A 17,586-nucleotide genomic window follows, 5' to 3' on the forward strand; every position below is an offset into this window, starting at 1 on the left:
CTGAACCTACAAAAATGGGAACATGGTTCTTTTATTTTGGCCTTCCATATGACTAGGCTACAAGTACTGTTCATCTTGTTTGTCTATGAAAAACCTGGTTAATCTATAGCCTCCTTAAGTCGCTTTGTCATGTCTGTATCATTGTTATACTGTCAAAGGATAACATATGTTGAGTGCCCAGTGATAGATTTGCCTGAGAAATCAATTGTAATGGATAAACAGTTACATACAGTGGGGTGAGAATACAATATACTACGGCTACCAGATGGATGGATTATCATGACCACAGGTGCTGGACACAAACTCGACTTGGTGATCCGCCTAAGCATAGTGTGTGTTGTAGATTTTACAGTAGGCTTTATATTGTTCAGTGTATTTAATGTTTGGAAGCACTAGACTCATATTTCCTACTCTTATTAAACAAGACAGTGAATGCCAACAGAAACTGATCACAGAAGAGTTGCTAAGACAAGCTGCCCTGCTAGCTTGAAGTTGATCGAGTTGTTAATTGGCTGGAATTTGCATTTCCTGCAGGACCTGTACTCCTGCAGGACCCTGAAGCATGCAGATAGATCGGGTTGACCCCTCTCATCCAGGACACAAAGTGTTTCAGACACTTTCCTTCTGCAAAAGGCTTGGTGCATCAAGATCTAAACCTCTCGACACAAGACCAATATCTTCCTGCCTTTTCATCATTAAGGCCAGAGATAGGACCAAGGCTGACACTGACAATCCTCCCTCCCAAACTTCACATCTCATCAATAAAATGTCTACACAACTAACTCAACATGTTGTTGTTGTTATTGGATATCTTGCATGTTCAGTATACATCGTTAATTCAAAGTTGATACAATGAACTCAATTACCTGTTTTCTTTTTTTTAACTACCGGTACTGCAATTGATGTACAGCTTTTTTATTTAAGGTCACATATTATCCTCATTTTCAACAAGTTTAAATAAGAGGACCCCAAAATATGTCTCTGAAGTTTCTTTCTAATAATCCACTCAGATCCTGCATTTGATCATGCCTTTAAACCCCTCTATTTCAGCCCTGCTCAGAACAGGCTGTTTCTGTGTCTGTAGCTCTAAATACAAATAAGCTGACCCTCTGGAAAGGTTTGGGTGGCTTAGGCTTTCTCTCTCCATGCCCTATTGTTAATGATGAGAAGGCAAATTCAGAGGGCAGAACAAACACCTAGCTGTGGGAGTGTCACCCACCTGGGGGAGGGGTTATTGCCCTTTGTGACATCACCCACATTTTCTGAAAAGTGGAGCAGGCAAAAGACAGAGAGGGACAGATTAGGGACACATATTAGTGTTAGAAAAACTTGGTGAAGTGTATTTTGCATAATCTGTGACCTTTAAGATGAACAATGATGATGGCATATTGTTCATCTTAGTTATATTTTTCTTTTAATATTTGTAATATTTTATTGGCTATTTACTTATATAGTTTGATAAACCATACTTTCAATGTTTTCTATAGAATGTTATTTCTTTGTTAATTGCTCTGCATCAATATACCAAGGCCATTTTCCCTGCATGTGAAAACTGTATTCTTAAACTGCTGTTATTGTTTTTCTCAGATAAATGTATTTTTAATCTTTGATATGCGTCATCAACTTGTTGTTTCAACCAACTTTGATTATATTTTAACATATGCTGCACTGATAAAGAAGATTGCCTGCAAGGCTGCAATACTCCGTCAAACAGATCTGGAGTGACCCCATCTGTAACCTGTGTATAACTATACACCATGTATATAATTATGCAACTGGTATAATAAGCACATCTCTCACATCATGACACTTAAATTATAGTTATTGTCATCCTCGTTACCATGGTCTTCCATTCTGCAGTTTCTGAGAATTAAACATCTGTTACATTGAGTGCAGAAAACATGAAGTGATTTCTGTAGACTTTTGCTAAGTATCTTAACAGAACATGAATTATTAAAGGGGAGAAAACCCCTCGGATAACCCTTGTCTTTTAAATACATGTTGTTCCTCTTAATTGGTGTGTAAATCTTAATAAAATGAGCAATGTGTTTCTGCCTCAAGACGGATTGTGCTCTCCACAGCTGTTAGCGTATGGCACGGAGCCTGAAGCTTTAACCATGCAGCCCTGCTAAGCCGTTCACTTGTTATAGCCATGTGAGTAAACACACACGACTCAGCAGAAATACGATGCAGCACTAAAGCGAGATAAACTGTGAGTTTGAATACTGAATGTGTAAGGTGTTCCACTTTTATATGTGGGCAATGCTGTCAAAAAGCACTTTCACTGTGAGCCAAATGTGTCACCATCAGAAGAACTTTTTCAAAGTTCATTTCAAGTTAGAACACAAAAGAAAAGGTACATGATATATATTTTTTTTTTGCCCCGACAGGAGGATCTCTTACTTGTGCACTTTTTGAGCCCGGACCCTTTCTTCACGGCATGACGGCTGAGTTTGCAGTTGAAGTTGTTCTCCCAGAACTCAGCAAACCAGATATTCCGTCTGTTGTTCTCCAGAGTTCTGCTGATGAAGTAGCGATCAAATCCTAGACAGATCAATGGATTCTGAGTCATTGGCACAGTCAGTATCAGTGTGAAGCGTGTTGGATCAGTCTGAGAGCCTTATCTCTATCTGTTATACATTATGATTAGAATTACCTGGTTTGCTTTTTTCCACCCTGAATTTTCAGTTTCAGGCTTTTTAAGTGAAAATGATGCATGATAAACATCTATAAAACAATAAATCTAGCCCGGCTTCACATTAAAACATACATCTCTGAAATATGCACACAGTGTTATGAAAAAGGACTTTTCTCTCTACCTCTGATGGACTGTCGCTTGGGCAGGATGGTGACTGCTCCCTCTGCCATCTCCTCCTGGTGCACAACCGGAGAGATCTTAGAGCCCCAGCTGTCCGAGCCCACCCAGATAAAATGACCTGTCTGGTTCGCCTTTTTAGCTGAATGCAGCAGCCGCCTGCAAAGGTGAGGAAACAGATGTTGCCACGGATAAGGTCAGCATCCCTACAAGCTCCTCTTTGTTTTCTGTTTTTTTGAAATTCATTACTGAGTGGTCTGGCAGAGTTGGGCTGAAATGACTGTAGAAAACAGCACAGAGGGATGTAAACACAGACAGTTTCTCTAAACTTTACAGGGGTGTCATCATGTGTCTTCCACCACGTCTTACCTGATGTCGTCCTCGTTCGCAAAAAGTATGACGACTCGTGCGTTTGGGTTTTCTCTGAGCCGCCGGATGATCTTGTCAAACTCTCCCTGCTTCGGCTCCCTGGGAATCTTGACGGACTGGGAGATGCACACGCCCCCTAAAAACACAGAGTTTATAGATGTTAGTGTGATAAATTAGAGAAACGAAAGAGCTTGCAGGTAATTAAAACATCAGAATAAGACTTAACATAATTGTTCTGTGAACCAAAGCTAAATATAATTAGGCACAACAAACAATCATGCTTGAGGTAATTACCTCTTCATCAGGTTAACAGGGAGTGCAAACCAACGTGACACTAAGATGATGAAATGTGGTTTTATAAAGCCATTTAGAAGAAAGTTATTTGTCTGCTGTTTAAAGAAAGACAGGCTTGATGTTTATTAGACTTATCTGAGGTACGGCCCTTTCCTTATATCTACTGTATATGTGTTTGTTCTGACTTAAACAAAGGTGTCGTAGTATGTATGTTGATATGCAGAGACTTTCATTTTAAGGTACTCATGGGGGTGCTGATGGCTTTGAGGTTAGGTTGTGCCTCATGTACGGAGGCTACAGTCCTCCAAGCATTGTTAAATAATGAATACGATACAATACGATATGATACGATGGGATGGGATGGGATGTGAAACGCTTAATTGTTCTTTTGGAGAAATTTGTCTCCCGCCAGTGTGCTTCACACACTTAGCTGCATCGTCAGTAGAATCAAGAAAAAACAATAGAAACAATTATCCAGATGCAAAGAGGAGGAGCACACACCAGTGTAAACCACAATCAAAATATATTGCCCATAACCCAAATTGCACAATAGGTAAAGATGAGAATAAGATGGGAAGACCATGACACTATTGCAGGACACTTTAAGCCTTGAGAAACAACAATCGAAGTGGGCAACTTTTTTTTAAACATCCCCATGTGCTTTGGGGGACTCTGTTGTCAGACAGATGATCGAACTCATCAATGAATGTAAAGAGTCCTAATTATTTCCATGTTGAATGATGTAAATGTATTTCTATTGGGTTAAATGTATTCCGTATTTCTAAAATTTCAAATTTGCTGTTATAGGTAAGTGCTGTATAGGAAGTGGACTTTTTTTAAGCTGTATATTTCCTTCTTTCTATTTGCTCCGATGTTCTTGCTGGATGTGACATCAAAGTTCAGTAAGGTAGTTCTTTGGTAATATTTGGTTATTGTACCTGAAAATGCTCTCAGCATCCTGACAACAATCAATAAATGAAATACTCCTACGAAAATAGAAAAATATTCAGTATCTCAGGGTCTCACAGCTCTGTCCAATCACATCATTCTGACCGAGCATTTAGCGGCGTGGGGCATTTAGTGGGGAACCCGCAGCGGTTGTTTTGTGAAAAATATTAAATCTGCCTCAATTTTTGCTGCTGGCCAATCATACAAACATTCCTGTGCGGTCATATGGTACATTAAATTACACATCCCAACAGATGCATCCTCCTGTGCTGCAGGATTGAATCCCAGCATAGATCCTCAAGACACACTCAAAAGGACTAACAGTCTGAGCGCCTGATAAAACACACACATGGTTTGGTGATGTGTTGTATGAAGTCCGAGCTGTGAGGCTTCTTCAACAGGATTTCTTGGTTGCGTTTGAGAGTGCCCCAATGCGGCATGTTTGTCAGGAGGATTTGTTTTTGAGCATCCTGCAGCTCTCAGGACAGCGAGGAGGACACAGCAGAGGAAGCTCTTTTTACGGTCTGCACACTGAATCCAAAACGCATACATCCTTGTTCTATCATTGTTGTAATGGAGGCCAGTTTAGCGTCAGGGCAGATTAACTTTGGGAAAGACTCATTCCGAAATTAAGTCTGTGTTTGTTTAATATGTCACAAGCAAGGTTAACTGTTTAGTCTGACAAGGTGTTCTCCAAAGAGCAAGCAGATGAAATGACACACAGGAGGGAAACTAACAGGAGTTATTGAAAAATTAAAATTCATGTATTTATGCACCAACTACACCCACTACAACCTGATGCATGAGGCTCACACATATGACTAATACATACATCAGGGAAAATGTTTAAATGATTGTACTGTCTGTGTCACACAGTGGTGGTCTAGAGACGACCTGTCACTCTGTGGTCTTCCACCCTGGTGCCCAACTCAGTAAGGGGGGGGCCTCTAAATCTCGATTAAGCTGTCTATAAAAAAGTTTTGAGGTCTGAGACAGAGTCCTCTTGTTGGATGAAACTGTCTCAACAGCTGTCAGCGAGCCTCGTTAAGTTTGAGAAGGTCAGACAGATTTTTGACTTAGTCCTCAGACATGTGAAGACTTTCAATATTTCTCAGCACTTTTGTCCTGCATTTAGAGCTGTGATTAGATGAGTTTGGGGAATGTAAGGCTGCAATATGCAAGGAATCAATGCATGCTGCTTGTGCCAAAGTGATTTTTCAAAATGTATTTTCTTGCTTTTTTGTGTCATGTCAATGTGTCATGTGGCAGATTTTGTAAGCTGACGCAGAGGAGCAGGATGGCAAGTTTCCTAACCAAAAAATCTATTTACATACTCTATCCTGTGCCCTATTTTTTTAAGTATGTTAACCAATACTCATCTAGATGAACAGCAGAAACTGGATTAAAAAGCCCTTGATTTCAGCAGGTATGTTTGGTTTTTGAAGCTTTGTAGCTGGTTTCCCCCTCTTGAGGAGTTCCACCGTTCCAATAAAGATACTTTTTTTTCAATCCCACAAACTAAAAAATGAAATACTAAATTTGCAGACTGGATAATAAAGGTCTAGTTTCTTGATATTGGAATATACTGCATGGAAGCTTTTTGAGCCTCAAACTTTTCCAATACTTTGACTTTGTACTTGTTACTACAGTGGAAAACACACAAGCTTTGCCTGCAGTACAAGGAGCTGTTACAGTTTTAGCATGGGTGACCACCACTGTTGGATTAATATTCCCAACAGAGCTAGTGCCCTGAAGTGAAAACCATCTTCTATTTTAAAAATGTATGACTGTTTATGAGACTGAAGGGCCACTTAGCTTGACTTTATTAATTTGGTCTGGCATGTTCATTGTCACCAGTTACTGTTTGGAACAGTTTTTGGCCCTACTAATCAGAATCAAGTTTGGTGTCTGTTGTGCCAATCTCATTTTGAGTAGAAACAAGAGTTATGATAGCAAAAACTCAGGCATCTAATGTTGACACAACTGCAAATCCAGAAGGAGGAATACAAGTTTTTATTTCTCTAACTTGACTCATACCAACATGAGCAGTCTTTTCAACTCTATAAATTCTATTGACCATTTGTTTTGTGAATTTTGTGAATTTAGTTAGCTAGTTATTAAGAAAGCATGCTTTCTAATGTTGTCTACAGTTTTGATACTTTTCAATAACACATGTTTAAAAAACCAGTGAAGCTTTTGAAAAAATAAGATGTATGGTCATATTTTCAACCAATAGCAAGTAAAGAGAGAGAGTGGTGTTCTAAAGTTACATAGAGAGACAGTGAAGAGAGCGAGCCCCACTTTAAAAATCAAAGCAGTGAGAAAAAAGACAATATTTCTGATTAACCAGTTTAAGGTGCCTAGTAGTGTCAAGACCCTACTAACCAAGGCCAAATCATACCTGTGACCAGAGTGCTTCGAGACCGAGACAAGACCAAGACCATAAAATATCATGAAAAATGATCATCTTGTCTTGAAGTGAAGTTATTTTGTCTTTTAAAAAGAGGCGTTTTCCTTCTAATCACATTAGTGACGTGGAAAAATAGCCAATCAGTGGTGGTCATTTCCACTGATTGATTTAAAATCTGGAGACCTCCCAGTCTGAGGCTGAGACATGACCAAGTAAAAATGCTTTTGATTCCGAAAACGGTCTGAACACCAAGACCGATTTCGAGTACTACAACACTAATGCCTAGGAGCTCATTTTGTTGTTGTTGTGGTATCGAAACAGATATCTATGTTGTTTGGTTTCATTTGTATCGTCCTGAAGTTTCAAGTTCTGATATGGTGACACCTCCAATGCTTTCTTAATCCTTCCTGTAAAGCTCTGATTGGTCAATTGTTGGACGAAATAGCCCTGGGACAGCACTTTATTTTGGTCTTGGTGCAGAGGTGAAACACAGATTTGTAGATTGTTCCTAAACATCAAAAGTCTGGTTGTGGATCAATGATTGCATGCAGCACTATCTGCTCTCATGTTTTTACCAGGCTGTCAGGAACAATCATATCTTGCTGTTTTTTTTAGGTTTCCAGTTTCCTCTTGGACATTTCTCACAGCTTTTTGAGCAGGAAGTGCAGTTTGTGCGTTTGATCCCAGCAGTGATGAGTGGTACCCCTGAAATTCACACTTAAACTGTCAGGATGCTTCATAGCATCTTTTAGTGGATGGTAGATCGCTGCAGGAAGTGTGCGTCTTAACTGCATGCGTGTGAGCATTTCATCACTTCAGCCATTTGTGTGTGATGACCCAGTTGTCCAGTTGACTCAAACAGGCTCTGTTATTGGTCATTTGCTGTGTTTACGTAAAATGATGGGTGGAGAATGCCATGCCATTACTCTGTGGTTGCTCATGTGCCAGAGAACAGGACTATCCTGGTGTGATCCAAACAACATTTTCTCTAAAATGAATGGAAACCAACAGTGACATGTGGCTGCTCCAGTGTCAGAACAGCCTCAGACATCTAATCTGTCATCTCCAAAGAGGTCGAGCAGCTCTATTTTTTTTTAACTTATTCGTGTTAAGATGCCTTCCAGATTAAATCACACACACTCAGACACAGTGTGTGGGACAAACACAATCCCATACAATTTTCAAGTTACCAACTGGTGCATTTCTTTATGATCTGAATTATGTGAACATGAGATTCCTCCACCACAAAATCAGAGTATGTGGCCGCTGCGTAAAGAGCACAAACAACACTTTGAATGTTTGTCACATGAAGAGAATAAGACAAAAATTTGATTAAGACTTCAGAGGAAAACAGCCTGCTACATTAGAGATAAGAGTATGTAAAATGTGAGCTTTATTTGTCTTCACTGGTGTATCAGCAGACACATTTAGGTCAATACGTTGATCAGACAGCTTCTCTGCTAATAGCATGAGATCCTCACCCTACTCTCTCTCTCTCTCTCTCTCTCTCTCTCATTCCACATTGACTCGTCCCAGCCATCAATTACACATTTCGGTCTTTGTTGTATTTTTCTTCACAACATCCAACACTTCATTATGCCACACATTCATTTCACACTACTGACTTTATTGACGGACACACTCCATGTTCGCAGTTACCATTTCAATTGTTTACTTTCATACATTAACCTTACTGTATATTTTTTTGCTGTAACTCGTGTCCTTCCCATATTTGTCATGGCTCTTGAACCAGGTTATGATACTGCAGAAACCCTGTGTCAGATTACATTTCTGTTTGTCCATTATACTTAACTCTGTGTTTAAGAGACCTCTTTGTGTTCTTCCATTTGAACCTGATCCTGGTACCAAACAGAACTTCTACATAACTCTATTCCATTTGTTTGTTTCATTGTTCATTGTTTAACCAAACTACAATCTAATTCTATAATAATGACAAATATTCAAAGATTAGGCAACAAGAGCATCTTCAGGTAAAGATTTTTTTAACCTTGCCCCTATTTTGACTTGAGCGAATGGCTCATAAGAAATGGAATGGAATTGTTTCTGTGAATTGTCAGAAGCCCAGGCTTTGATACAGTCTGCAATGGCTGCCACGTAATCTCCAGAGGGAACTGCACTCAACAAAGTATGTCCACCCTAAGTGCTTGATTTAAGAAAATGAAAACAAAAAAAAACTAAGCTCTACTTTCTGTTCTTCAACAAATCAATCACATTTCCACTCCCACGTTCCTGCAACAACTTTACTGTAGATCTCTGAAGAATTGGGAGTTAGGCTTCCTCTGAGCGGCACGACCCTTTCTGTTTAAACCAAAGAATCTTAACAAAGAAAAATGTCTCAAACGGTCCATATAATGATTTTAGTCGCTTAGAAAAGCAAACTATTTAAGTAGACAATTAGGTCTGTTTAAATGCTGAGGTAATCTAAAACAAGACCATACAATACCCCCCCCCCACCCAAAAAGAAAAAAATGTTTGCAATTGAAAACATTTATCTGCTTGTGTCTTGTGTTATTTTTATGAGCAACATCGAACACCTCTCTTGTACCTACTGTAACTTTCAGTGTACTGTACAGAATCCGCTTCCTGTAATAAATGAATCTTCATGACACTTTCTTCATTCTGCCTGTATCATGAAAAGAAGCAATGCTTTTACATTCCAGAGTTTTCATGTAATCAGCCAATGTCTAACATGCAGAGTTTCCTCTTCTTGTGAAAACAGCAGTGAGCTGATTGATAGTTAGTGAGCGGCTTTCCTTAAAGCAGTCCTATATGAAATGACAGCTCTTTTTATCCACTGAAACTATGAGTTCCTGCTCTGTGCTCCAATTTGAATAAATTATGCAAGGACCTCTTAATCAGTGAGTAAGAAAAACCCCCAGAAGACACAGATGTCAATGGTGGTGAATACTAATCTCACTAAATCACCAATAATGACCAGTTTCAGCTGGATTAATGAGGACGTCTCTCAGAAATAAGTTTGACAGAGGTCATGGATGGGATCCTGTTTAGATGTGAACAGAGGTTATATAAGATGAAATATGTGAGCTAGTTGTGGGCATGACACTCAACAGATGCACTGTGGTTTTATTAATAAAACATAAACTATAGACCATTGGGTGTGTACACAGTGATGACAGGTTTGGTGGGCGGAGCTCAACTGGAGGCAGACAGTAAGATAGCGGTACCTTGCTGTCATCAGAAAGTTATGGATCTGGATGCCTTCTCCAATTATTTTATTGCTTGGCAGTGGAAGACAAGTTGTCTTACAGTGACCCGCTAAAGCTTAGCAATGGGGTCAGTTTTCTTGACCCGTACTCACTGTTGAGGTCAGTGGCTCAAGGGTGCAACTAAATGGTCAGAAGTTTTTATATACCTTGTCCTTGTGGAGAAACCCAGTGTTCATACTGAAGAAAAACTCAAGGCATTCAAATCTCTTGATTGATATGTTCTCATATCCAGGAAATTAAATAACAACATTAGTCAGAAGGTTTTTTGTGTATTAAAGACTGACATACTGCCCAGTCAGACAGACAAACAACAAAATACTGACAGCAAACTCCACTTGTGTGGCTTGGTTAGTATTGAGTATTTTTTCATGTGTTGTTCAATGTATGTGAGAACAATATACATTACAATAAGTACAGCTTCTCCTTGTTCATCTCTACTTGCCTCCGCTGTATTTCTGCCGCCACGGTGCGATCCTAATGGCTGTGAAGTAATTATGACATCATAGCTGGCACCTCGGTAGCTGAAAGGTGACTACTGTCTGTCACCTAACAGCTGTGTTGTTGGTTTGATACCAGTCGCTCCCACTCTCTGTCTTCTGTGTAACCTGTCTGCCTCCCCCCCCCCCCCATCCCCCCCATCCCTCTTCCAAAAATAGGGCTTCCAAGTGCAGAAAAGTCACAAAAGTTTACAGAAGAGTTTAAGTCCTGAACTGACAAGGTACTCAAAGCTCAAAGAGGAAGCTGGGATCCTGAGAAACACTGTTTGATGCTGGAGAGTTTCACTTTGTCTGTGATGCTTTACCTTCCTGCTGCATTTACAATACAAAGATAAATCTTCTAGGGTTGCTGTTGGCTTGCTTTGCACGATGAAGTTGTTTTTGTGGATATGTGAGGAGATTTGAAATGATCTCTTCTTGCAAATGATTCTCTCGCTTGCCAGGTGCATACTATGTTTACATTACTTGTCTGTGTAAGTATTTTAACCTGTTTCCGAGTCATATTTCCAACTGCATGCTCTATCAGGATGTCTTGTTGTTTTGTTTGTCCATGTTCAATCAAACTAAAGAAATACAATTGTAATAGGGCTGGAAACACAATTTGCACTTTCTCTGCTCTGCTGAGTTTCCTAATTGTCCATCTTTTCCCTCGTTATTTGTTCACCACACGCCTCTTTATGTGTTTAGTGTGTAGAGCCAATCAAGTAAATAATTAACATGTGAAAGGCGTCATCTTGACTTCATCTTGTCCTTTCCTGTTTATTAGCTTCAGATAACACTGACTTAAATGTCCGTTTCATGGGTTTTTCAGAGCATGCAAAGCTGGTTGATGTTGGATTTCAAGCTTCAAACATTGTGCTTAACAGAGTGAGAGCACATGTAGCAGTCTAAGTCATGAAGAAATGTAATTAGTCACTTTTATTTAGTCAAAGACGTGTGGCATGTTCTGCAAAAAAATTACAAGTGGCCTTGAGGATCTGAAAAATAGGAATAAACACAATAGAGATAACAAAAGAACTTTAAGTGGTTGAAATAATTTCAGTCAACCTGATGAGTTTATGATCTATATGTGCAAACATTTTGGTTAATCAGGACATGTTAACAGATATTTGCATGACATGGTCTGTGTCAGAGTGCAATAGCTACTTTCAAAAACACCATCCATAAAAAAACTACACAACTAAATGTCAATAAGATTCAGCCACATTTTATCCTTATGCCTGGAAGGTTTTTTTTAGTTTTTTTTTAGTTGTGTTTGTTAGTTGGCAGGAAATCTAAAAAAAATATACAAACTGTTTTCAATAAAACTTGAAGGAGAGTTCAGCCAAGGGCCAAGGAACAAGAGATGAGCTTATTGTTCACAACCAAAGCCAGGCACAGAGTCGGAAGATTTCTAAACTGACTACTTAACATTACAAGAAAAAAAGAAAACTACTTTTTTCACAGTGTAGTTATTTAAATGTTTAAGAAAGTTTGGCAAGTTTTTCTTTTATGTGAAGCATCTTTTCCCTTACACATACTGAACTAATTTTCACATCACATTAATAAACTACAAACAAAGATTGCCGCTTAATTTTGCCGTTCACCATTTTTGTGTCTTTCAGCTGTTTGTTTTGGTTTTACCGCTCACAAATATATTTTTTGTTATTCTGGTTGCAGCAGACAGTTTTTAAAAACAAACTGCACTCTACCTGCATAGTGCAAAACAACAGGAGAAAATAAGTGACAATCGAGTGAACATGAGGCTAAAGTTCGAACAATAAGCTATGAGGTTTTCAAAATAAAGCCTCAGTTTCTACACGTTCGGGATGTGTTCATTTTAAAATGTTGTCAGCATCTTTATTATAACACCTTGCTGGTGTATTTGTGTGTTACATATTTTGCCTAGATGACAAAATAACACAGATGCATTGAACAAATGCAATTCAACACATTTTCTGACTGAAATTTGACTTTTGAATTTAATTTACACTTTTTTTCAAAATTTTCTGGTTGTGCTCGTGGTTTCTGCCTCTTAAAGGACATTTTTTATTTGCCACTAACTTTGCTCAATATCACTTAGTTCTGTGCTCATGATGGCATAATGTTGGGTCTTTGAAAAAATAATATAAATAAATAATAATAAAATATATAACATAACAAAGAGTATGGTCTTGACCTGCTCTTTTTGTTAAGCGTCTCAAGATAACATTTGTTATAAGTTTGTGCTATACAAATAAAGATTGATCGATGAAACAAGCCCCATGTTTGCTTTTAACAGGCCTATGTCAGAATTCTTAGTTCTAGTAAATTGCCTCTGTGGTAAACACTTCCTGAAATGGTTAATTTACTGAAGAACAAAGTAGGCAGGCCATCTGGCTCTGATCCTTTTGACATGTCAGTGTGAAAACTGTTGAAGGCTAACAGCAACGTCGCTTTATTTTCATTTCGGTGTTTTTGTCCTCCGTTGAACGGCTTCTCGCAATTCTGCTTTTGTCAAAATAAACATGAAAGTGTTCTTACACAACAGCATTCACAGAGGTTGGGAACAAAAAATGACATGTCAGTGCAACTCAAGTTATGTAAGAAAAAAAAAAAAGTCCCTGAAAAATGTATCACAGGGGGTTACATTTAGATGTTGATGACCCTGAAACAAGTATTCAATACACATTGCTTTATGGACTTGGGTTGGGAACTGGAGGGTCACCAGTTCAAGTCCCAGACCAAAGTATAGAAAAATGGATACTAGTTACTGAAGAGATGCCAGTTCACATCCTGGGCACAATGTTTTTAGTGTATTTTTTATTGAAGTCTGAAGTCCATATTGAAATGTCAAAAAACAAAAAAAGTACTTTGGCAGACAACAAAATGGAGCACTGCCGCCATTGATGGTATTTGGATGAAAAGGACATTTTGACAACTATGGCCAGTTACATCCCTTTTTGATTAAAACTTCCTTCTGTCATCTCTGCCTTTCAAACAAACACTTTAAAAAATAGCATTTCTATTGTGCTGTCAGCTGAATTATCAAAGAAAATAGGCCATCACAGAAATGTCTTCCCAGCATTTCTGTGCACCAAAAAAGAGCTAATTTCTCTCATTCTTTGGCGGAGTCAAAACCTGTCAGCATTTAAAATGTGACCTTATGTTTTTTTTATCTCCTCCATCAAGCTAATCACTGTTATGTTTTGAAACACCAGAAGGCAGTGCCTGAATGAATCATCCCTCAAAGTCAGAGCAATGTTGAATGAAGGGTGTGTCTGCCATGTCATATTCAAGCAAAAGAAAAATAATTTAATCGCAGAGCCCTTCCTCCCGACCATTCAGTCTCCTCTCCTGAGATATCACAAAAGATATCCCATTAACAGATGGATCGACACAAGCCTTTCAGAGCTATCCCTCTTCAAAGTGCAAGACGAAGAAAAAAAAAAAACACATGGGTGCATAATGTTCCATTTTACTTTTCACCTCTCCTCTAAAGCAAGGGCAGTATAGTTTCAATCAAACCAATTGACTTCTTGCTGACCTCTTTCCTATGACTACAGTCTGGAGAGGCCTCGGGCAGAGCTGACTCCACACACTAAACCTTAAGAACAGGAGTGCTTTAGACCGGAGCCTACCTAATTGACTCTGTAATAGTGTCATAGTTCAGTGCCACCAAATTGACTGAATTCTCAAGCATGCTTTGGCAACATTGATACCCTGAAAAATGACAAAAAGGCCCCGCGGTGCAACTCCAAGTTTATTAAGATTTATATCAAGGAGTAACAAAACAGTGCTGATATCGCCCTCAATAAGACCTCATTTGCATTCAGAATTAATCAATCTCTCCGCCACCAACATGTTGATATGGTCTACACCTGTTCATTAGGCCACAATCTTAAAGCTGCATGTAAAAATAATTGTAAAGAATTAACAGATAAATTGTAGACATATCTATAAATGGGTTGCTTGTAATAACATTCGAACAAAAAATATAAGCCTACTCTATAGTTCGAAAGTGGAAACTTGTTTTAAAAAAAAAAAAAATGGTCTCCACCATTTTGCCTATTTCACGACTAGCCAAAAGTTAGTTGGAGTCAGCATGCACTGTTCAGCAGTCACAGTATATAAACGTCTCGCCCCCCTCCGATTGGCTTGAAGTGAATTCTCCTGAGAATATCCTGCTGCATTCTCACTCTCAGCTCACTCGGATTTGCTGCAGAAAAAATACTAGGGGTCTGGCAGGAGAAACTCCAGGTGAGGTCAGAGTGAAAAATGTGGCTGTTTGCGTTCACACATACAGCTACTCCTGGAAATATCAGGAGTTTTCCAGGAGATGTCTGCAAGTGTGAAAGCCTTAATTGGGTGTCACAACTCCTCATTAGGATGATGTCACTGAGACGACGTCCATATTTGATACAGTCTGTGGTAGTTCCCCAGAGCTGTCCAGAGCATTTTAGCATCTTTAAGCTTATTGTTTTGGTTTTCTAGCCCCATAACATACATTTTTAATTGGTTTTCAGGGCAAAAAGGAAATGCATAAAAAAATTGTAAACAAAATGTATCCGACAGTGATTGTTGGATTATTAAGCAGCTAAACAACCCTATAACCTCTGAAGACGGCTGAGAGGTAAATGAAGCTAAGAGGGTGAAAGTTGAACTTTAATAAACCAGGTGACTTTAAACAACTCCAAAATATGCTCATTTTGTTTCTGGTAGTATAAGCTAGGAACTGTAAGCTAACATGCTAGATCAGTTTGTAAGACAATACTTCAGAAATTGTTACAGCTGTCAGTGTTTCTTCAGTGGTCATTATGTGTGTGTGAGTTATTATTATTTTTTTTACCCTTCAAAGTGAGAGCTTCATTAACTTCAGACGACGGGGATATTTCTTTTAATACAGTCTAGCCAGGCTGGGCCTTTTCCAGCGAGTGTTTTTCACACATCTGACCTGTTCCGCTTACATTCAAAAGCTGTTAATTAAAAAGAGGAAAAAGTCCAGGCGCCATATGGAGGACACTACCTAACAGCAGACACGTGTTGTTTTGGAATTTCACTTTGCTGCTCGTCTCTGTGTTTCTGTGGAGATGAGGTCATCTGGAGTGACAGGCTGACAATGATTAGGCCTTCACCGGCCGCCAGTGCTTTTTAAATCTGTTATGTACGCTCTCACATGGCTCAGTCAAAAAAAAAAAAAAAATCTGGTGTCAGTGGTTTGATTTATTTATTGAGAAGTTTTTTTTTCTTTCCAGAAAATGCAGACAACTATTTGTTGGTGTTTATCGTTTGCCTAATGTTTTATTGTTGCTATTGTGAGAGATATTCTGAGTGGGAGGAAAGAAACCTGCAAAAGCAGAGAAAATGTCTTATGAGAGAAAGCTAAGCCTCCAGAATGACACACAGCTGCTCTTGAGTATTTTTGCACCATAATTGACGTGCCACAAGCATAATTTCCCATCATTAGAGGGACCTGTTGCCTGGGAGCACGGGAGCTTCCAAGGAGGAAAATCTAAGCCCTTAAGCTGCCAGGCCTGAGAGATAACAAAGCTGCAGAGATATGGACAAAATATGCGGACAACAAACAAGCCCATTTTGCCCATTCATTATGTTGGGTAGTGGAAATCGTAATAAGCATTCTGTCGGACAAAATGGATGCAGGCACGGGAAACATTTTCATAAAGCCTTTGCACAGCATTGTAAAACAAGTGACACCTCAAAATGTCAAAAAAAAAAAACAGAATAAAGCTTCCTGTCTCTTCCTTTTCAAAATCTCCCTACATCTCCTCACCTTCCTGTCCTCTGCAAACCTACACCGCCCTGAAGAAAAGCTCGGCTGCAGGAGATAAACGACCCCTGTCCATTCGTCATCATCACCTCCTCGCCAATTAAACGCCGACAGAACCCTGCAGAGGAAGCAGCTGCTTTCATCTTCTAATTGACTGATTGATTCGCCTGTTTTTCTTATCACCCTTTAAGATGTTTTTATGAAGCCACGCGACAGTGTTTCGTTTGATTTATAGAACGCAGCTCTGGCGGGTGCACTGATGTGGGAAGGTGATATAAACACCATTTGTGAATTCATATGGTACAAAAACCCTCTGCCGAGAAAACAAAGAAGGAAAAAAAAAACGTTGAGTGTTTTGTTTTGCTAATTTGTTCTGGCTGTGGAGTCCCTGTAGAATAGACTGAAATATGGACAGAAAAATGCACATTTGCACATTTTCATTTTGTTCATAAATATCCAAAATCTGACACAGAAAAAAGACTGACTTCACAGTGTGGTGTCTAAAAGATGTTGAGGCTGTTATGTTGCCTTCATGTATTGAGAAGCCCTGAGGATGTTTACCTTTTGTTTTTTTTATTCCTCTGGGATCTATCTCCAACCTACCCTTCAGGATATTACTGTAAACACATTAAGAATAATTTTTCATTAGAGAGCGGTTTGTCAGCCTTGGATTTAGTTGAAGACACCTCTCGATTCTGACATCAGTTTTATATCCTGTGAGGCTTAAAACACCTTTATTTCCCCTTTGAGGGAATTAGGAATAATGCAAATTCTCTTAACAACATTTGACTTCCGTGTTTGAAAAAGACCGTTTTCTTATTACTGTACTGACTGAATCTGTTATTTTAAGATATGAGGACCCTATTTATGTTGCACTAATGTACATCTATATATTTGATCCGTTTTGCTGAGATGAATGTCTCTCTCACACTCACACATATGAAGATTGAGAGTTGGATTTATTCATCCATAAAATCATGGACATTATAGTGTTCCCATCTCATGATTGACACTGATTACAGAACATAGGAAATAAATATCTATTAAAGAGATGAATAGATAATAGATTTTAAAAGGCGGGTTCACTCTCTTTACCAGCCACAACTTCCAATCTGCCTTATTTTATTACAAACACAGAGATAGCAGTCACACCTCATGAATCCATACAACCTTTTATCACAGCATTACATTTATTGAGAATGCGTGAAGTTAAATGGTAAATGGACTTGAGCTTGTATAGTGCTTTTTTCAGCCTTTTG

The 17,586-nt window shown here is 38.9% G+C and overlaps 1 protein-coding gene across 1 annotated transcript in view; it reads right to left on the bottom strand.

Annotated features, from left to right (window-relative positions):
- LOC132978266 (metabotropic glutamate receptor 4-like) overlaps positions 1-17,586 on the bottom strand; it is a 188,734-nt gene that overhangs the window by 39,656 nt on the left and 131,492 nt on the right. The window contains exons 4-6 of the mRNA XM_061043419.1: positions 3,185-3,320; positions 2,820-2,974; positions 2,404-2,544 (exon numbers count right to left, since the gene is read on the bottom strand). Coding sequence (XP_060899402.1) covers positions 2,404-2,544; positions 2,820-2,974; positions 3,185-3,320 — 432 coding nt within the window. The remainder of the gene's footprint in view (positions 1-2,403; positions 2,545-2,819; positions 2,975-3,184; positions 3,321-17,586) is intronic.

The sequence above is a fragment of the Labrus mixtus genome, chromosome 7, assembly GCF_963584025.1.
Source record: "Labrus mixtus chromosome 7, fLabMix1.1, whole genome shotgun sequence".
NCBI lineage: Eukaryota > Metazoa > Chordata > Actinopteri > Labriformes > Labridae > Labrus > Labrus mixtus.